Source organism: Pteronotus mesoamericanus, unplaced genomic scaffold, assembly GCF_021234165.1.
Source record: "Pteronotus mesoamericanus isolate MK-2021 breed Mesoamerican mustached bat unplaced genomic scaffold, CSHL_Meso_final contig_116, whole genome shotgun sequence".
NCBI lineage: Eukaryota > Metazoa > Chordata > Mammalia > Chiroptera > Mormoopidae > Pteronotus > Pteronotus mesoamericanus.
In genome coordinates, this window is record NW_026555027.1 from 25,629,009 (window position 1) to 25,651,174 (window position 22,166).

Consider the following 22,166-nt stretch of genomic DNA (forward strand, 5'->3'; position numbering starts at 1 on the left):
TTTAAGTAAATTTATGACTTTGTGTCGGGCCTCATTCACGGCCATCCTGAGCTGCCTGCAGCCCACGGGCCTCAGGTTGAACACCCATGCTTAGTACATCCCAAAATGGGATGGATGGATGGATGGATAGATAGGTAGATAGATAGATATACTTGCTAAGTGTGAAAGTTGAAAAAAATCTTTATAGTGTCCCAGGGTTTAAAAAAAAGTTAGAGAAAAAGAGAATAGAGATGTGTTTTCCTTGAATTAAATGTTCTCAAACCTATTGAAACTAAATATCTGGTCCTAGAGCCTAGGAATGTGTATTTTACACATGATCTCAGCCAGAAGGATGAGCAGCAATGAGAACGTGTATTTTAAAGTCTCCACTGGAAATTCTGCTGCAGCCTGTTGAAGCTGGCAGTTGGGAAGCCATGGCTTAGCAGTACTGCTGTCTCATATATTTAGTCTGTGATGTCCACCTGTGGCTGTGGAGCTGCTCTTCACATGCAGCTTGTATGACTGAGGAAATGAAATTTCACTTAAGTTAATTTTTAATTTGAATGCAAATAGCCACATGTCACTAGTAACTATTACGTTAGAGCAGCCATAACCAATGGTACCCTCCCTTCACTCGGGATGAAATGAAGCCCTTGTTCAGCCTGCCCTCCCAACAGGTGCATTCTGTCACCAGGACACAGTGAGGCTTAGATGATGCCTCTGACCTTTCACTGTAACTTCTGGGCCCTGGTGGCAGCAGGTGAGGCTCCCGAACTTCCTACTGGAAGGACCCAGGGGCCATCATGTCTTCTGGAGCCACACCCAGTTATAGGAGCTGGGTTTTTTAACCTAATTTGCTCAGCATAGACTTCAGCCTCCTGCTCAGGATGTAAAATGATGCTTCTTGCAGCCTTCATCATACCACAAAACAGAACACCAAAATCTCCTCATCCCAGGATTTCGAACTCATGATGTTTATTTTCGTAGTTTTACTTTTAACTAAGGAAATCATTCATAATCTTCTCTCCTGTTGTTTAAAGGGTTTAAAAGTTCAGCATGGTGAATTTTTATGGGACTTTTATGGGAAGCCAAGTGTTGTAAACATACCCAAATTATCTCAGTAGTGTCGTTTACCAGATCCTTTCCTGCGCACACCGACCTGACTTACCTTCAAAATATGAAACAGATGGATTCAATTAGAATCCTCCCGGTAGCCCAGACAATATGGCGGGGCTTCTCATATTCTAAACCTGGTAAAGTTGTTAGAACTCTTGAACAAGCAATTAGTCCCCACCAAGACTGAGAGCTTGGTGGCAGCAGAGGCTATGTCTGTCTGTCTGTCTGTCCAGGGCTCTGTTCCGGTGTCATAGTGTGGCCCCTGCCATCTTATCGAGGTTCAGTACATGTGGATTGAATGAGTTCATGTCCTTGCCATACAGAAAGTGGGCTGAAGGTCTGATATAAAAGACAGCACTCAGGGAAAGGCCACATTTGGGATAAAAGCAATTTGATTTAGGACAAAATGCCTGCCCACCACAGCTTTACTCTGTCATATCTAGCAGGTGAGAAGAAAGGTCACAGCTCCAAGAAGTCTAGTTCCCTCCTGGTAGAGATTGTTTAGTACCTCAGAGGTGATTTCCCAGACTGGTGATCATAAAGCACTCTGAAGACCTAAAATCGCTTGCAGAGGTGGAACCAGGGGAGACTGGTTTAATTCCAGCCCTTAATAATTCAAATGCCCTTTGCTGTGGCCTACGTATTCATTTTTCATCTAATGTTACAGTACTAAGAAACCCTAACAGTTAGCCCGCCCGTGGCTGTGATGTTTTTCTGCCCGCTTATCGGCATTTTTTATTTTCCTGAAATTTTAGGCACAGAAAAATGAGAGAGAATCTATCCGACAGAAGCTGGCACTCGGGAGCTTCTTTGATGATGGCCCAGGAATTTATACCAGCTGTAGCAAAAGTGGGAAGCCAAGCCTTTCCTCTCGGTGAGTGTTCTTTTGAATTGATTTTCTGATAGGTGTATCTAATGGATTTTTGTCATCTGACTACATGTTTAATGAAAGATATCCTTTAAGTCCTTGAGGTTTTTTCCCATAATACTATCACCTTTATTTAGATTCTGGACAGACCTCACCCTGTTTGTTGGGTTTGTTTTTTGAGTTTTAGGTTTGATGTTTGGGGGTTTTGGGGGTTTTTTTGTGGGGGGTTTTTGGCCCATTTGCTCAGCCACTTGAGGTCAAATTTCTGTATTTCATTTATTTTTCTAGACACTGTACTGATTTTGCACTGTGATGAGGGAATCAAGGCACATTCCAAGCCAGCTGACGCTTAGGAAGTGGGGTAGACCACCAGATTTCCCGTCAAGCACCCCCAAAGCATCCAGCGTCACCCCCCGACACCTTTTGTTGCAATAAAAACTGGCAACTGAGAAATACAGTTCCCACTTAGATTATTTACCACTTATTACAGAGTTTAACCTGACCTCCAGGTGCCTTTTCTTTATCTTAATTTATTTCAAGATATTGCTCATTTTTCGATATTTCAGTATATCATTGGCTTCCGATTCCAGTTAAAATATATTAAAATTATAATTTTACCTAGAAAATAAGGCTGGCAACCACAGCTTCTTGCACTTTATTGTGCTTGTGAAACACTTGGGGATTCTGTTAACACACTGATGCTGATTCTGAGTCATTAGGTGTAGGTGGGGCTCAGGGTTCTGTATTTCTAATGAGCTCCCAGCTGATGTCCGGCCTGCCAGTCCATGGGCCACACTTTGCTTGGTGGGGCTATAGGCAATCTGAAAAATTAACTATTACGAATATAGGTATCCCAAGTGATTAAAACACATAGGACTTTGTTTTTCATAAAGATGGTGGTAGCTGAAGACCTATCAGCGTTGTCTTGATGCCTCCCCAAATGTCCATTTCTGGTCCGAATGGCTGTGTCTTCCTTTGGCCTCTCTCAGAGTCAATACTCCCTGTCTCAGTAGGAGGTGTATTTACTGTGTAAGGCCAGGCGTGGGAGACACAAGATAGCATTTATGAATTCATTCAACCAGCAGATCTCCACTCTCGCCTTCACGTGAGGCCTGAAATCAAACATTTATAATGTCTATAATCTATCTGGCTTTCAGTAAGACTTGTATTGTACTTCAGTCTGATGCTTAGAGATTCATCTCAATCAGCAAAAACCAGAAAGCGCACACATATGCTCACGTATATGCCTATTTAGGGTCACTGCAGGAGCATGAACTCGCGAAGGCAGGAGCTGCCCTTCGGCCTGATGCTCAGAAGTGCTAGGTGTCTCTGCCTTACTTCCCTTGCTCTTTTCCTACATCAGTCCAGAGCCAGAAGGTCGGCCCTTCCCTTTGCTGGAGAAGCACCTGTTTGCCCTGCCGGAGGGGTGTGGCGCAGAAAGCTGTGGCCTGGGCCTCTGGAGACCTGAGGAGGAGTCCTAGTGAGCTTCTGATTTTGAGACTTGTTTGAAACTTTGAGAACAGTTTACTTAGTTTTTTCAGGCCTCAGTCTGCTCATTTTCATAAAATAAGGGGGTTGAACCATACCATCTTACAGGTTTCTGCTGCTGCTCTCAAATGTTCCTCAAAGCCCCAAAAAGTTCTCTTCTAGAAACTCCATTTCTCTCTTCAGCAATGTCATATTCATCTGGTCCAAATGGGTGATGTTTTTAAAATCAAAATTAGCTAGCTAGAGAGATAATAGGTAGATACAATTTACACACACATATGGCTGTGAAAGTGAAATAGAATTAATAATAACTGCAAAGTATATAATAACATGAAATACAAGTAACAGTCTCCTGTCCCATCCCTCTTTATTTTCGTCCCACTCTCCAGAAACTTTTAACTCCCTTGCTGTTTCTTCTGGTATTTGCCTGCATATCTCTAAGTAAAATGCTTAGGATCTTCTTAGCATTTACTTTTAAATAACTACCTCTTGACCACCTACTGTAGAAATTTGGGCTTTAACTTTCTTTTACAGCCATATCACAGACATATCTGTGTACTCCAGACCCTGTTCTCTTCATGGTTATTTCACAGTTTGGAGGCAAATAACTGTTCGAGGTTTCCGTTATTAAGGTCATATATTATTCATACTGAACCAGGTCACGAACTATGATAACTTGAGAAATTAAGTTTTTTGTCCTGAATTTAAAATTGCCCCATTTTTCTTTTTGCTGGTCTGTGATTTTGACTACTCTATAATATTCAACTATGTGAATATAATCAGTGTCCTCTGCTACTCTGCTGGTAATGGGCATTGAGTTTTTCCAAAGGTTTTGCTTTTGTGAACATTGCTGCCTGTAAATGTGCTTGTACATGTCTTTTGCTGTCTGTGTGCAAGTTTCTCTTTGATTCTACCTAGGAGTGGCATTACTAGGAAAATACATAAGTGCTCACATTTAGAAGGTAATGCCGGCCCTGGCTAGTGTGGCTCTGTGGACTGAGCGCTGGACTATGAACCAAAAGGTTGCCAGTTTGATTCCCAGTCAGGGCACATGCCTGGGTTGCCAGTCACGACCCCAGTAGGGGGCGTGTGAGAGGCAACCACACATTGATGTTTCTCTCCCTCTCTTCCTCATTTTCCCTCTCTCTAAAAGAATAAATAAATAAAACCTTAAAAAAAAAAAGATAATGCCAATCTGTTGATTTTTTTTCAAGATTTTTATTTATTTATGTCAGAGATGGGGAAAAGAGGGAGAAAGAGAGGAAGAGAAACATCAATGTGTGGTTGCCTCTCACACGCCCCCTACCAGGGACCTGGGCCACAACCCAGGCATGTGCCCTGACTGGGAATCAAACCCGTGACCCTTTGGTTCACAGGCCAGCACTCAGTCCATTGAGTCATACCAGCCAAGGCCAATCTGTTTTTCAAAATGGTTGCAAAAAGTTTCATGCTATGAGCAATGTTTCAGAGAACCTGTGGATCTGTAACCTTTCTAACACTTAATATTGCCAGTTTCTTTTAAACTTTTGTTAATTGAATGGTATAATATGGCATTACGTTGTGTTTATTAGCCATCCTTGTTTCCTCTTCTGTGAAATGTCTATTTGGTCTTATTGGATTCTCTTTGCTTTTTCTTTTTTAATTGATTTATCAAAGTTGTCTAGTCATGATACTAATCCTTAATACGTTGTATATATTGCAAGTATCTTCTTCCAGATTGTAGTCATCTTTTTGTTTCTTCAGTGTGTCTTTATGACCACAAATTCTTAATTTTAATACAGTAAATTTTTATCAACCTTTTCTGTGTCTTATATAAAAAATCTCCTTCTACCCCAAGGTCCAAAAGACCTTAACCCAGATGTTCTACAAAAGTTTAAAGTGTTGGGGTTTTTTAAAGTCTGTAATAAATCAGGAGTTGGTTTCTTGAAAATATATGAGAAGAAATCTAATCTTACCTTTTTCCACATACATGATTTTTTTTCGTATTTATTAAACAATCCCTTTTTTAGTCACTGATTTGACCACTTCTGTATATAGCAGACATTAATTGGAATACATTCTATTTCATTGATTAGTATTTCTATTCCTGCATCAATACCAGACAGTCTTAATTACTAGAGGTTCAAAATAAGTCCTGATATTTGGACAAACAAGTTCCTCTTCTTTTCCTTTGGAAACACACTGCCTGTTTTTTTTTTTTATATTTTTTCTTCTATATAAATCTTAAATTATCTAATCAAGTTCAGCAAAATATCCTCTTAGGCTCTTGACTGGAATTGCATTGAACTATGGATTAATTTAGGGGAGAATTACATTTTCACAGTATTAATCCTTTGATCCATGAACTTGCCCCATCCCTCCTTTATTTAGATTTTATTAAATATTTCTTAAGGTTTTGTAATTTCTGCTTAGATATAATGTGCATCTTTTCTTATACTTATTTCTAGATATTTGACAGTCTGCTTTCATCTTAAACTCTCTCAGATAATGCTTTCCTGGTTGCTGCTGGTGAACAGAGCACAGCTAACTCTGTGTGGTCGTATTATACCTAGTCTCTTTGTTATCACTCCTGTGACTTCCCTGCTCTCCTACTGCTTCTAAGAAAGTTGCCTCCGCATTCTCTGAGATTTTTAAACAATATCATTTTCAAAAAATAGCAGCTTTATTTCTTTCTTACAATCCTCCTGCTTCTGTTTGTTTTATTGCACTGGAAAGGAACAGTAATTCATTGAGGATTAGAAATGGTACTAGTTGGAATCGTTAGCTTATTTCTCATATTAAATGGAGTGCCCCTAATGTTTCCCCATTTAAGACGATGTTAAATTTATGTTTTCTTTAATGTTCCTCTTTGTGAGATTAATGATATTCCCTTCTATTCATAATTTACTAATTTTTATTATGAATAGGTATTTAACTTTATTACATTTTTTCTGTATTTGTTGAGGTGATTATATGATTTACTGTATTAAGTTAGTGTACTGAATTGATGAATTACATTTACAGATCTTCGAAATACTGAACAATCTTTACACTCGCAGTATAAACCAAAATTGGTTGGGGGTATTATCTTCGTGCAGAAACTATTGGATGTTATTTATAATACTTTGTTTAGGATCGTTAACATTTCTATTCATGAGTGACATGGGTCTGTCATACTCTTGTCTCATAATATTTTTCTCTGGTTTTTAGTATCAGGGTTATGCTGGCTTTAAAATGAATTGGATATTATTTCCTCTTATTGTCTAAGAAAAGTCTGCATAATATTGGTATGATCTGTTTTTCACCTGTGTAACCACCTGAGCCTGGTATTTGCTTGGCATGTTTGCTTTAACTTCCTTCATTTCCTGTATGACTATAAGACTGTACACATTTTTTATTTATTCTTGACTCAGTTCTGTTGAGTTATATTTTTCTAAGACTGTGTCCATTTTGTTTGTTTTCAAAATTTTTGGCATGATACTTTATCATCTCACTGAAGGTGTTAATTTTAGTTATTGTTTAAAATGTTTTCTTCTGATTTCTATATTGTCCATGAATTTTTCTGAGTTTATTTCCCTTTTTGTTTTGATTTCTGTCCATTAATAATTAAATGTAAAACTCAAAAAGCTGTTTATAAACTCCGGTTGGGGCTTGGCGGCATATACTGTCTCCTCAAGAGACCTTCTCTGACCACCTGGTTAAATGGTAAACACCCGCCATTCTAGTCACTTTCTCTCCTCTTACCCTGCTTATCCTCTTACCCTGATTTGTTTTTCTTTGTGATTCCTATCTCTACCTGACTTCTGCTCTTTGCCCTTTTCCATCACTAAAATATAAGCTCCAAGAAAGCACATCAGTTTTGTTCACCGCCATAACTGTTGCCTAAAATAGTGCCTAATACATAGTCAGGCACTAAATGTTTGTTGAATTAATGCATGGTGAACTTGCCTTTAAAATGGTCAGCTAGAAACAGAACTATTTCATTAAGGTACATCCAATTAAAACAATCTAAAGCTCCTTTCTCTTGAGCTGTAGGTTGTTGCAGAGAAGAACTCTACAACCTCATCCTAAAGAGTTTTAAGCCTGGTTAGCAGTGTTTCAAAACTCTAGCAAGGGAATGGAATGGCCGAAGGTCCAACATGTAGAATTTCCCTAAATTCTCTTGTGTCAGTAAGTAAGGCCCTTTATTGACACTCTAGCTGTGCCTGACGGTGCCCCAGTCCAGAGCTCCTCTCTCTCGGTGTCTGGAGGTAATGACCTTCCTCCTGCCGCTGGCCAGAGGGCCACAGGCAAGGAGGGCAAATAGAGGGTCCAGATAGATAGTCCGGTCAGGTGTTGTCAAATACCTCCCGTCCATCATCTACATTTTATCTTCCAAAATTTTTTCAAACTCTCTTGTGTGCTATTGTCTTCCACTTTCTTTGTCCATGTAGGTTTTTACCTTTTTCTTCCTTTAATATTATTTTAGTAGGATTTCAGAAGAGAGATTAGATAGGTAGCTGTGTTCAGGGTGCCATATTTAAACAGAAGTCTCATGAAGGCTTTAATATTTTTTCAATTACAATTTACAATTGAATTACATTCAGTATTATTCTTTATTAGTTTGAGGTGAACAGCATAGTGGCTAGCTTGCCACTATGTCAATTGCATAATTTACAGAGTGCCCCCCAATATTTTGACTACCCACTTGGCACCACACGAATTATACGAATAAATAAATATCGTATTTATTACGATATTGTTGACTATATTTCTTATGCTGTAATTTACATCTCTGTGACTATTCTGTAACTGCCAAATTGTATTAATCCCTTTTCACCCAGTGCCCCCAGCCTTCCTCCCTTCTGTCAGCCATTACTCTGTTCCCTGTATCTGTGAGTTTCTATTTTTGTTTATTTATTTTGTCCTTTAGATGCCACATGTAAGTGAAATGACAAAAGGAATATCTTCTGAAATAAAATCCTGTCTGGAACCCCATATGTAAAACAAAGCTGCCCTTCTCTGGTTCAGGAGGGCTGAAGGAGAGGGACTAGTGTAACCCTGCCCAGAAAATGCCTTCCCCATCATTTCCCATCCGTGGCGCTCTCCGTCCCTCCCCTGCCAGCCTCCAGAGCCCACCTGAGACTCTTCTGACAGAGCAAAACCTGAAAATCCCCGAGTTACCTACCCGCTTTGGAGACACAGATATCTAAGCACACGGATTTCACAGTAGCTCAGAACAAGCTACACTTGTTGACTCACCATAAGGAAGATTATTTATATCCTGTTCTCTCAGATGTTTTTATCTCCACATGCTGGGATGAGATCATCCTCTGTGAGAACATGATGACTTTTTGGATACTTCTTAAGATGATGATTAATAATGACACTTAATGTTTCTAAGAAATACCTCTTTATTGCCATAAATTTAAAGTCTGCAAAGACTGACTGTCATTCCCTCTCATCATTTAATACTGTAGGAGAGAAGCCCTAGGAAATGTTCAGTTGCATTTGTGTAACCCATATTCCCCATTCCTCGTAGAATTATTTTTTTCTAATGTATTACAATCCCTGAAATGCTTCATTGAGCTAGAAATACCTCACCTCTTACAAAAGCCTCTTACTTACTTGAGGGATGTCAGATCTTTGAGGTCACCATAGTGCTCAAACATGTGCCAGTGCACATGTGTTGAATTAGTTAAATAATCCAAACTAGGTAAATCTTACATGAACGTACTGCTCGGAAGGCTCAGTGCTCGGCTTCAAATGAGGCTAAGGACTTAAAAAATTAATCGACCAAGCAACGAATTCTGAAGGGCTGAGCTTTTAAGGCGGGGACTAGCCATATAAATGGGATCTTTGGCAAAATGATAGAGTTCCGTGTATGTGTTTTAAAGGATGTACACATACCTGTAAAAACTAATTTCATACACATTACGTGAGACATTATGAAATAGCATAGGAGTCCTCTGGGAAGATGTGTTCACGCTGCTCCTGGGAGAGCAGGTCCTTCTCCGTTGTCCCCACTGCATTTTTCTAATTGGTGATATCTCCTGAAGCACTTATTTAAAGAATGACAAACTGTTAAATGTAAACTAAGCTTACAAAATCCCATAAAGATGTTTCATGCCTAATACTGTAGCAAAAGAATTTTTGATATTGTTTCATAACTCTAATTAAATTTGACTTATACTGAAATGTGGCAAATAGAGGAAGTGCCGGGTTTTTTTCCTTCAAAATTTGCTAATCCACACATAATCAGCCTTTCAAATTGAGACCCTATGACCTTTGTCATTTTTTTCTATTTAAAAATATTTTGGCACAAACCTTTTAAAAGCTTAAGGGGAAATGATTATAAATTACCTATTTTGAAATAAGGTTTCTAAGAAATATTAGGTATAATCATGTTCTTGAAAAAAATTCTTTTTATGAGTATAATAATTTTCTATAAAATATTTTTATTGATCTTGAATCAGCACTATAGTTTGCATTCTGAGTTTATATAGCTCAGTGTCTTAAGAGGAATGGAACCTGGCTTGGCTGCTACAAGGACACAAGACAGAGAGGTATTTAGTGATGGGCATGGGAAGTCTTTCATTTTTCAGACATCACACCCTGATCTGACGTGTGGAGAAAACTCTGCCTTCTTCATTCTCCTTTCCTCACAGTAACTGCAGAATTACCTCTCAGCTCTTTTCTTGCCTTATCCCAAGATGGATTTTGTTTACATACAAATGAATATAAATACAATCTAATACAGCCCTTTTCATGTGATGGGATGATGTAACCTAGAATAGGCCATACTCTTCTCTCCAAATATTGTGAATATGAAAAACAGAAATTCCCCAGAGAGCTTTTGAGCAGCTGGTTTGAATAATGATTACTGTTTACTCATCTCAACCATTTCAACATCCCCAAATCAAAATGCCTGTCTTTCTTGTTCTTATAAGGTTATTGGTGAATGGCTGAAACAGAACCGATAATAGGTACCCACCACATCCTGGGGTGGGGGGGGCCTAGCGGAGGGGGGGCGCGCCATAGCCTAGGGAGTTGTAGCGCCTGAACAGATAACATTGACCTAGAGAGCCTTTAAAGAAATTAGAGTCGCAGGACCTTTGACTATGAGGAACTGAGAATCTGCATATATAATCTGCCACAGAACCACAGGTCGAACCAGCATCCTTTTGCCAGGAAAATGAATCATCCTTCTGGCTCTCATGATGATAATTTTTGCATAACTGCCTGGAAGAACTAAGCAGAATGCCCAGCATGGGTGAGGAAAGAAGTTGTCCTGATCCATCACAATGAAATTTGCTTTCCATGGCATCTTTCTTGCAGTAACAGGTGCATGCTATAGCAACCTATTTATAACATGCAACATATGTTTTAAGTTTCATATTAATTTCAGACATATATACTAATAATTGCCTTAGAAACCCTTTTTTAATATTAGTAATTCCAAGGTATGCGTCATTGCAAGTGGAAGTTTACAGATTCTCCTTTTAATATTATTTGAAAAGTCATCGGGTTATCTATAGAAAACCTACCATTTTTTTATGTCCTCTTCCAAGGAGTACCTGTAGTATTCTAAAATGTTACACAATTTTATAAGTAACATTTGAAGCAAGATTTGAAGTAGATCTTCTGGAGGAGCAATAAGCTTAAAATGGCAAAACAACTTTAATTATGTAAGCAATTCTTCTCTTTCACAAATCTGAAAAAAAAGCAAATTGGTATTTGAGAAAATTTCTTTGTCTAATAAATAGCCTCACTTTACAATAATGCCAATGACCCCAGTTTAATTAGGTGCAATTAATTTTGTGCAAGCCAAATTTGACATCTTGCTAGAGGCATAACCAGATGTACCCTGTCTTAGGAATTTTTTTTTTGAATCACCAATGAGAATTCGTTGTCAGAGCTATTGCAAAAGGGTGGGAGGCAGGAAGAAAAAGGCCACAGGGCTGCATTTCATATTTAACATTGGCTCCAGTGGACAGCTGAATGTTTAATTAAAAGAGCTTCTAGGAATGATTTTTCATTGGTGCATCATCTTTGACAGGTTGTCATGACTTTATTACTGTGGTTTGCACGCCCTTCAGCGGGGCTCCCATACACGTATCTGCACACACGCAGCTCATATGAAGCCTGGGCCCCTTTGAGAGCTTACAAAAGCATTTGCTGCTCCTAGTAAACATCCTCACTGACTCCAGGTGAGCTGTATCACCCCAGAGATTTAACGCAATCCTTGTTCCATCTTAGAAACTGTCCTGTGCCCCCTGGATTATTCTCACTATTCAGATTACCGCCTGTATTAAAAATTACCCTTGGAAGATGCTTCATAAAACCACTGCCAATTAACTGATGACACATGCCTCCTGTCACTTCGAATTTTTATTTTAGTTCCTGAAAGAGTCCTTTTAGAGTTACTTGGATATACACTTTTATCACATATGTCTCTTGTGCATACAGGGGGAAAAAAAGTGAAATTTATTGGTTGAGTCCAATGGACTTTCACATTTGGAGTCCAATTCTCTGTTGAACCACTTTCCCTCAAAGTCATCAGTCTTTGCTTTTCCCCACACAGTCACTCTGTGTGCCATCAGGAGACGCTTGTCACCTTCTAAGCCACTGTCGCTGTTCTGCAGGTTTTGATGCTGGAGTTTTGTTGTTCTTATCAGAAGACCAAGTCCCAGGGCCGGCCTCTTTCCTCAGTGGTCCTTAACTGGTCCGTTGATGGATGAGGTTACAGCCCAGTGGAGCAGAACTGGCACCAGCTGCCTGGGTGAGATTGTGTGGCACACCCTGATTTTAAAGATGGCAGACTGTGCATAACCAAGCCTCGTAGAATCAAGGCCATTCGGTAGATCTACTGCATTCTTTTTAATGACTGTATAGAAATCAAATGACCACACATGAAACCATGAAAGAGAATGCCTTTGAGATAAAGCTTACCGTGCAACCAAGCCTAAACAGGGCCCCGGCATTTTTTTAAAACACAAACATGAATAGTAGTAAAAGAGTGATTCCATGCTCACGAGGCTAAAAGACTGCCATTTTCACAAAAGCCAGATGCTGACTCTCCGACTGCCGCCGTACGTTTAGCCCAGCCACATGGACCAGCCTTAGGAAGGGAAGCAGAAAAGAGAGTATGTGCAGGATGAGGAGGAGAAACCCAGAGAGGGCCATTCAGGTCCGGAGGGGGACAAGCATTGCTTCAGCTCCAGCCGCTGAAGCTCAGCAGCAGGAACTCTGTCTAGGCTGAGCAGAATAAATAAGCAGACCGGCTTTAAAAATACAGATCGTTAAGTGTATATCAGTTATTTTAGAGTCTAGTATCGGCTTCAGGTCCGAGGAGGAGACTCGGCTGGAGACTGCGCGGGAAAGATGTCAGCGGTTGAATCAAAGAGCTGCTTCACGGAAATGGTCATTCAGAAGAAATTACGGTTTGCTGTCCCCCGAGACAATCTCCCCTCACCCCAGCACCCTGCCAAAAACAAAGCCCAGCCTGACTCATACATGAGTCATGGTCCCTGCAGAGACGCCATCTGAGTCTGACACGCCGCCATCCTCTGCGGCTGTCAAGCATTTCATCCTCCTCACCTTTTCTCCCAACACATACGCGCTAATCAACTTGCCCATTTTCACTCCTCCTCCTTTTTTTAATTCCTGCTAAATGCCCACACATGGCAGCACAGAAGCACTCAAAAAAAAAAAATTCAAAGTCAATTCAATTACTTCCACCAAAAATTACCTAGGTACATTTCCTATTTGGTGTAGATAGCTCCACATTTTTGTGTACAGAGTTGAAATCATACTATACCAACTGTTTTATGAGCTGTTTTCTAATATATCATGAACATTTGCCCATATTCATAACTTTCTACTGTCATACCTGTTTTTACTAGCTATACTAATGGCCCATCATATATTCTAAAACATGCTTGCTCAATCTCTTACTGTTAGACATTAGAGTTGTTTCCAGTTTTTTGTTTAATTTTAGTTTTGTTTTCTTTTTCATCTTCTCTTTTTCTCTTCCATTCATGAATTTATTCTGTCCTTCACAAAATGCCCTGGCCTCTCAAGACTGACCCTAGTCCAAGAGTATAATACCAGTTTGGTGGCCCTGTATAATTGAACCTCTGAGCCTTAGCTTTTCTCATATGTGAAACAGAGTTCAGAATACTTACTTCATGTATATCTGAAGGTTAGAGGTAACTATAAGGTGCCTAGAATGTAGTGTATGCTCAAAAATGGTAATTCTTTTTTATTTCAGAATACAAGTTGCTTAGGAATCACTAAACTTCCATTAAGATGGGAGTAAATCATATTTGGTGCCCAGGAGAAGCAGCCTCATTCTGGTCTTCAGTTAATGCTAAGAAATAGTTGTGGTGAAAATTCATCTTTCCAACATTAAGATCCTATAATTCCAAATATAATTACATGTAAGTGGTCATTAGTGAAGGAACCGGACACTGATGTGGAATTAGATCCAGCAGCTGTCTGAGGAATGCAAGTGTGTATTTATAGCTCTCTAGAGACTCAGGATAGGACACATTGGCTTTGGGGGCTGATGCTTCCCCAAAGAAAAGCTGGAAACAGCTAGTGACCTTTCCCATTAGTGTCTCAGGTAGAGGAGGTTCTGTGGCCATGTGGTATTGGATGCCTGCCAGCCATCATGTGAACATGTGCAGATGGAAGGATCTAGAACCAGCCTTAGGAAGGGAAGCAGAAAAGAGAGTATGTGCAGGATGAGGAGGAGGAAACCCAGAGAGGGCCATTCAGGCTTCAACACCTTGGTAGCTGCCTCTCAGCATCGGCTGAGGAAGCCTGAGTTCTGTAGGGGGCAGGGCCAGGACAAGCCACAAGGAGACCTAACGTTCCCCTTCCCCCCACCCCTCTCTTTAGCACAGAGATTTGAAACTACCCTTAATGTCTCTGAACATATCACTGCTGGAGGGTTGGCTTTCCATCCCTCTCCTGCATTTTCCCCCACCCCCAATTCTCCAGGCTCTCCTTTCTTTTGGACTTCCCTACTCATTCACTCTTGGTTAGCACCTTATTGATTAATGTCTAGATTACTAAAGCATGTCTTTTCTCATATATAAGATAGGGGTGTCTAGTAAGTGTTTTGTCTTGTTTCTTAGTTCCCTTCCAATGCCCCATATAGTCCACATTTTTATTTGTACATTGTGATTTAATGATCCAAGAATTGGTACCTGTTAGGAGGGCCTGGTGTCTGTGATTCTTGGTTCAACTACTACTGTGTATCCCCTTAATATAAGGGTTGTGAACTATAAAATGTCTTCAGGGGCCAGCAAGAAACATAAATGAGCAAAGTAACCCATAAAAGGCAACAGGTAGAACTGTAGCAAACTAGAAAGTGTGTGCCCTGGGCAAACGGGACCAGCAGCTACTCTGTGCTAGCCTATTGGAGTTTGCAGAGATGCTGTTGCCTGATCATCAAATGAATGAATGGATGCACTGCTAAACATCCCTTTTCTCTCTAATACAGTTATAAAAATCATTTACAGGTCTCTTGTATATGTGATGATATATGTTAGACCAGCAATATTCTCACCTGTTATAAGAATACCACTCCTTTTTAAAAAGCCAAACCATCACCCCATGCATCACGTAGCCTCTAGCAAAGAGAGTTAACACAATCCCACTAAAGTAAAATAAGAAAGAGCAGTGTATTTTCACAATAACAAATATTAGGAAGCAAAAACTTTGCCTTTTCCTGTTTAAAAAAAATAGTAATAGGCATTTCTATAATTCTCATGATAAATGACACTATGGAACAGTCAGTAGGAAAAAGAAGAGGAAGATGCAAGGTTTGGGGGATGGGAAAAGTATTTTATAATTTATTGACTCACCTCAGCATATTCCACAGAGACACATCACACACGTGCTACATCTAGAACTTACCCAGGGCTCAATTCTTCTCACATTCCTTCTTCACAACAAATCCTTAGAAAAATGCAATGTGTTTACAGCTACCCTTGGGTAATTATAGCCCCCATTTTATGTTCCTTCCCCTTTGAAATTCTCATGAAACAGGAAAAGGTAGAGTATAAAAAATACGGGTGATTATTTATAATGTGTAAAGTCTTTGAATAATGTATCAAAAATCCATTAAAATAAATGAAAATAATGTATTTTAACAGCCCACCCACATACTAGTTGGAGATACTGAGTAACGAATGGCACAGCAGGGCCCGTGGCTCTTAGTCACGCTGGTTGTGGACAAATAATGAGCAAGGCATGTTTGAAATCCGAAGACATATGGGAAGTTTCCTCTCAGTGTTTTTTAAGGAAACTGTACAGTCGTCTTGAAATTATAAGCAACTACAGGAAGTATCTGCCCTTTAAAATTATATTGCTATCACAGACATAATCTAATAAACCCAAACCTAAGGTTGAGTGGGGGAAAGGCTGCTGGATTCCAAAACCAGAGGTCCAGGCTGTAGTCTCTTGCTTTGTGACCTTGTACCAGTTACCTGTTGCCACAATTATGATGCATGATAAACCACCCACATCAATGGCGTCCAATGATAAGCACTGGTTTTAGCATAGGAGCCTATGAGGGTCTGCTGATAGGGTCTGCGGGTCAGAGATGGGCTCCCATGTGCCTGCGGTCAGCCACAGGTTGGCGGGGTACCTCTCCTGTTCTTAGCTGAGCTCTGTCATGTGTTCCCAGCTTCCACTGGAGCTTCCATTGGAGCTGCCGAGTGCACTCGGTGCCACGCAGTCACTCATCCACCAGCGGCTAGCCCGCACTTGAGGCAGAGTTCCCTGAGAGGGAGGCTTGGGAGTGGAATGAAGTCACTTCCTCTGCATTCTGTTGGCCAGCACAAGTAAGGAGGCCGGCCCAGGAGTGAGAAGTAGACTCTACCTCCCGATGGAAGAAGCTGCAAAGTCCTATTACAGATACCAGGAGGGGAAGAATTGGGACCATTTTTATGATGAGGCTGTCAGAGTTCTGGGGCAGGTCACTGGACTGCTCTGAGTCACCATGACCTTGCTGCCTGTAAGCCACAGGTGGCTGGTTGTTCAGCCCAAGCAGAGAATGTAGGTGAACATACTTTTAAACCCAAATTCAGTGCACCATTTCAACTGAAGTTAACTAAGAAGTGGTGCAGGGGGTAAAAACAAAGAATTTTAAATATTTCTGTGAAGATGCTGCTGGTGGTCCAAACTGGTACCACTAGGAGATTCCTGTTTCTAAAATCAGAAAACATCAGATGGTTCTTGGGTTCAGAACTGGCCTCAGACTAGCCTCGTCCCAGTCACTGCACCCAAGGCCAAGGACTGAGGCCCAACTAACAATGGCTGCTGCCCCACCAGAAGCCACAGCAAACGTGAGGATCATTGCATGGTCTCTCTCAGGAACTAAACTGGTCTTGTCCCTGTATTTTGAAAAATAATGTTATCTTTATGCCAAACCCTGTTACCATTTGGCTAAATTTTTGAGGTATCCTCTTAGTAGTTAAGAACTTTTCATTTCTCTCAGTGATGTGCGTATTTTAGTAATATCTCTGGTAACGGTAGTTGGAAGTCAGCACAAGCATTTTTCAGTAACAGCCTTCCTCACTGTAAATGCCAGGCAGATGTGGGCCCTGAACAGCCTCTCAACTAAGTGCCTGCCGACTCCTGGCCACTTCTGCCCACACCGAGATGTCCAGAAGACACACTTAATCTTTACCTCTTCATCTTTCTGAGCATTCTCCAGCCAGCGGGCCCCGTTTCCAGACCTGCGGCCCTTCCTGGCAGTAGCTCTGGTCTGCAGTGCGGTTTTCCACTGCCTCGTGGTGCGTAGGGCGGAGAGGTGTCTGGGAGAACCAGGATGCAGACCTTCCAGAACGAAAATCCACAGGCGAGGCAGGACTCAGAACAGCCTTTGGCAGGCAACACTCTACTAAATGCCACTGGACACATCAAGTAACCTTGACTGGAAGACCATTAATTATATTACTAATTAACATGAGAAGAGTTGTGTTTTGTTTTCACCTGTGCTTGAGAGATCCAGACCAATTAGACCCCTGGCAGCTTGGATTCCGCAAGCCTGCGTGTGTAGCCTGGTTGTAAGTGAGGTTAGATGCGCTACGGCGTGAGGGCCAGAGACCGGCACTCCGGTGCCAGGAGCGAGCCTGTGTTCAGCCAGGCCTCCCCGGGCGGGAGGGGCCAGAGCGGGGCTTATCTAACCCCGCCCTGGACACCGGGGTCTTCGGCAGCACCAGGGGGCCCTGCCCGTCCCCCAGCCAGGCCGCTGCTTGGGAGCTGCGCTTGAATTTCCCCAAAGCCACCTTCATCTTAAAACCTGCTTAAAGGCTAAAGACACACAAATCCTTTTTGAAACTTGAGTCCATTTTAAGATGTCTTTACAAAAATCCCCTCTGAACCATCAGCTGTTATGTCGTGTAATTTCTTTTTCTTGAGAGCAACATTCTTGGTGATTACTGCTATAAGGAATTATAAGTCTCACCCAGTAAGAAGCTCTGTTCAGTTTCCCACGGTGATAATGTAGTCCTAAGGCGATTTTCTCCATTTCTACCTGAGGTGTACCTGAGGTGTTTTTTCATTTCACTCTGACTACTAAATCCTTCCCCTCCCCCCTTGTTTTCCTTTGCCTTTCCTGAGTTAGAAACACTATGTGGGAGGGTTGATTTGGGTCTGAGTCGATCCTAGCACAAAGTTCAGGTTAGGGGCAAGACAGCAGAACTGACGATCAAACATTCTTTAGAATATTTATCTTTGGACACTTTAAATCTTATTTTTTGATGGTATCATGGATGATTTTATATTTTTATAATCTGCATATCCACTGGCCAGATGCTTCTTTTCAAAACTTTAGCTATTCAATAAATAGAAAATGCTAAATAATCTTAGATTCAAGTTAGATTTAATTTAAAATGTCTTCTTTATTGTAAAATATATCTTTAAAATGTCTGTTTCTAATTTGCAATTTTATTTCCCATTTTCTTACGATCCATAGATCTTGAGTTTTATTGTTAACAATCAGTTGATATTGAGGTGTTGTTTTTTTGTTTGTTTGTTTGTTTTAACCAACTACAGATAATAAGTTTTAAAACCTAAATTATATGGTTCAAAGGATAACCTAAACGTAGTAGATTTCTCCAGGAAAAAAAAAAACCAGTGGGAGACAGCTTACAGGAGAGGCATTGCAGCTATGTAGACATAAAGCTGCCTAGCGGAGTTAGAGACAGTTGAAGGACACTGTCGGAGCCGAGCGCACACCCAGGGACCTCTGTGGCTAGATGCTCCCATAAGTGACGGTAGAGGTCCCTTTACAAAGTCATGCCACTTTAAAAATTCTGTATTCCTTTGTCTGGGCTTTCAGAAAGTAGAGAAAAGGGGTAATTAACATGTACACAACACGTGCCTTGTGCGCAGCTCTCTGCCAACTCTTCATTCTTCCTACAAAACACAGAATTTTTCACACCATTTGACAGATGAGGAAACTGAGGGTCATAGAGTAGTAGGCCTAGGGATAGACATGAGGATTCAGAACCCAAGTCCGACTGCACCCAAGCACCCTGAGCTGATCAGGCAGCACCTGTTGGCTTCTGCACCCAGGCCTCTGCCTGGCTCTCTTTGTGCCTGTGAGGGCAGGAAGGGAACGAACTGGGCCTGCTGAGGGAAAGGCTGTGTTTCCTTCCTGGGGAAATAAGCTGGGACTTCCAGTTATTACAGAAGCGAACGATAGGTGGCAGTACATGCATGGAACAATGTAGTGCCTGTGATCAGTAGATTTCCTTTTTTAGGTTCTGTATCATTTTCTAAGAAGCACTTTATATGAGTCATCTGAGCAATTTGTACAAAACATCCCTACCCATTGAAATAAAAAAAAAAAACAAGTATCAACTGTCAGACGTGTAGTTCCTTGCCTTTCGCCCTGTGACAGTGATAATGCTGAGCCATTTGGTATCCACTGTCCTAAACCTGGTTTAGACAAGCCTTATGATCCTTGCTGTGTAGGAGCCTCCTTTTGCCTTTTCTCTCTGTACTCTAAAGCTACTAGGGATGCTAAGAAAATTGCTTCTTTAAGAACTCTCCATCACCAAAGAGCAGGAAAATGTGTTCAACATCAGAAGGAGGGTAGGACAAAGAATCGGACTCCCTGTCTGGCCTAGTGTATAGCAGATACACAGCTGGGTGACCCTTTGCGACCGCAGTCTGGCAGCATCCCTCCTGGAACTTCAGGATTTGCCGCACACAAAGTGAGCCCCCTAGATAGCTCCGCCTCCCAGGCTCCAAGGGCAGATGGCAGGCAGCAGGCAGCCGGCAGAACCTCCCTGTGTTCCAAGGCTGTGCCTTTCTCACTGGGCTTAGGGTGTCCTTAAGTTTCTCTAGGACGAACCTGTGGTGTAGTTTTTTCTTGATATAAATGAGCTCCCTTGGTTGGTTTAAATAAAATTTTCCTTCGGATGACCCTATTCTGTCTATTTAAGGGGGGAAAGGAGTCTTCAGAGAGCTGTGGTCCTGGGTTGCTGGCTCTGGAGAGCTTTTGGGATTGTCCCCTTAGGATAGGGACACTAGATGACACCATGCAGCTGTATTTGGCCGAGGACCCCATTCATCAACAGGAATATAAACTCAGTGACTAAGCACATTTTGGGGGGCACCATCTATGTGTGGGTATTGTGCTGGGTGCTATAATATATGGCCTTCAATATTTGTCACTTAACATGAAATGAGTGTGGAAAAAACGAATACAATATTAATAGAAGTTATTATTTTATCATGTATCAAGTTGTAAAGTTATCAGGTGATTAATATCCTCTTGTATATTATCACTTATGACTTAAGAGTAATACTGGTCAGTCACTTCTCCACGTGAAGAATACATAAAATTGCTTTTTATTAGCAAAACCAGGCAGTCCTATTGTGTGCGACCAGGTAACAAATGCTGAGTGGACTTGGTGTCCTGTTTGCTTCTGCCCAGCCTGCAGAGTGGGATGAACCTGCAGATTTGCTTTGTCAACGACAGTGGCAGTGACAAGGACAGTGATGCAGATGACAGCAAGACTGAAACCAGCTTGGACACCCCCTTGTCACCCATGGTGAGTCTGCAGCTGCCCCTGAGGCACAGTGTGTGTGCTTTCCTAGTCATTCAGCTCCTTTTCTGTTGTTAGTCAGGAACAAGCATTACAGAGATTTAAACAGAGAAAAGTTGCTTTGCATTTCTTAACGTGCATGCCCCTAAAATCCAACAATGATTGAAAAATCAAAACTGATGCAGTGAGGATACATAAGCACTACTAAAGTTAGTAACTACTTTCCTATTAAACCATAGGAGAAATCACATGTACCCTAAAAAATTCTAAGTGAAAATATGCTAAATACCCATCCTTCCCCCACTGGGTTTAGAAACATGAGCACAGACTAGCAATAGGACTCATTCTAAAAGGACAGGGTAGGGGGAGGGGAGGCGGGAAAGCTTGTAGACAGAGCTGTCACTCAGAGAAACCAGCAAGTGTGTCTGGTATTCCTTACTCATTCCTTTGCACACACGTTATAAACGATGGCTTACTGATCACAGGTGCTCATTGCTGGAATTAGGGCCACTCTCACCAGCCAACTGTGTTTTCTTATCAAGGAAACCATGTTGGTCATTGGATACCTGGGATCCTGTCCACTCCAGAGGGCTACATACCGCCTTAGCTCTTGGTTGAATAGTTTGCTGTGTCTGGTCTTTTGAGACCAGGAATCAAAGTAATTGATTCAAGTTTGTCATAAATCTATTCTTCCTATTATTTATTTATTGCACTACTCTTTGTGCTAAAATCATAATCTGTTATCAAGAATGGGGAAATAAACTATCTTTTTAAGTGTTACTTGAGACTGGTGCATGTCAAATCAAGCGGCGAGCTGAGCGGATGGCGGGTAGTCTCGGGAGGGCTCAGGGATGCTCCAGCCCCTCTCCCAAGACGGTACCTGACGGGCAACGCTCAGCGCTGCTCTTTCTCCCTTTGCAGAGCAAACAGAGTTCTTCCTATTCTGATAGAGACACTACTGAAGAGGAATCTGAATCCCTAGATGATATGGATTTCCTCACCAGGCAAAAGAAATTGCAAGCCGAAGCCAAAATGGCCCTCGCCATGGCCAAACCCATGGCCAAAATGCAAGTAGAAGTGGAAAAACAGAACAGGAAAAAGTCTCCCGTCGCTGATCTCGTAAGCAGCAAGCGCCGAAACGCAAGCCAGTGTTTGCCGGCTGCAAATGGTTGACGCTGTCCTGGCCCTTTACCAGAGTTATGCAAACTTGGGTTTCTCCAAGGCAGTTTGTAAAAAGTACTGTCATTGAGAAATATTTAAGTCTGTTTCTTTTTCCTTTCTACTGTATCACGGAAAGATACATCAGCAACAGATTTCACAAAAGTAAAGTTTGCTCTTGATTCATATCTACTGTGTTTCTTAGGGGCAATATTAGCTGTCATGGGAATATCAACATTTAAATTCCTTTAAAGCATTCTCAGTTTGGGAACCTACCGGTTGAGGCAAACTCACTACTGGCTGTAGTTCTCATACCTACCTTTGGGCGAAGACAATATGGCGTAGTAGACAAGAGGCCTACCTCTGCCACGGACCTGCTGTGGGGCTCTGGGCAAGTTACACAAGCCTCAGTTTTCTCATCTCTAAAATAGGACTCACAGTAACACCTGTGTCACAGCACGATGGTGAGAATTCATCCAGTGAACAAAGCATCCAAAGCACATAGCACAGTGCTTGTAGCA

The 22,166-nt window shown here is 41.3% G+C and overlaps 1 protein-coding gene across 5 annotated transcripts in view; it reads left to right on the forward strand.

The window, feature by feature from the left end:
* SCHIP1 (schwannomin interacting protein 1) overlaps window positions 1-22,166 on the forward strand; it is a 122,003-nt gene that overhangs the window by 94,440 nt on the left and 5,397 nt on the right. For 3 of the 5 annotated variants that reach the window (XM_054580112.1, XM_054580136.1, XM_054580127.1), the window contains 3 exons: window positions 1,851-1,969; window positions 20,376-20,493; window positions 21,409-21,606. In XM_054580112.1, the coding sequence (XP_054436087.1) occupies window positions 1,851-1,969; window positions 20,376-20,493; window positions 21,409-21,606 (435 nt within the window). Of the gene's footprint in view, window positions 1-1,850; window positions 1,974-20,375; window positions 20,494-21,408; window positions 21,607-22,166 lie in introns of all 5 variants that reach the window. The other 2 variants (XM_054580120.1, XM_054580144.1) reach the window with 2 other exon arrangements.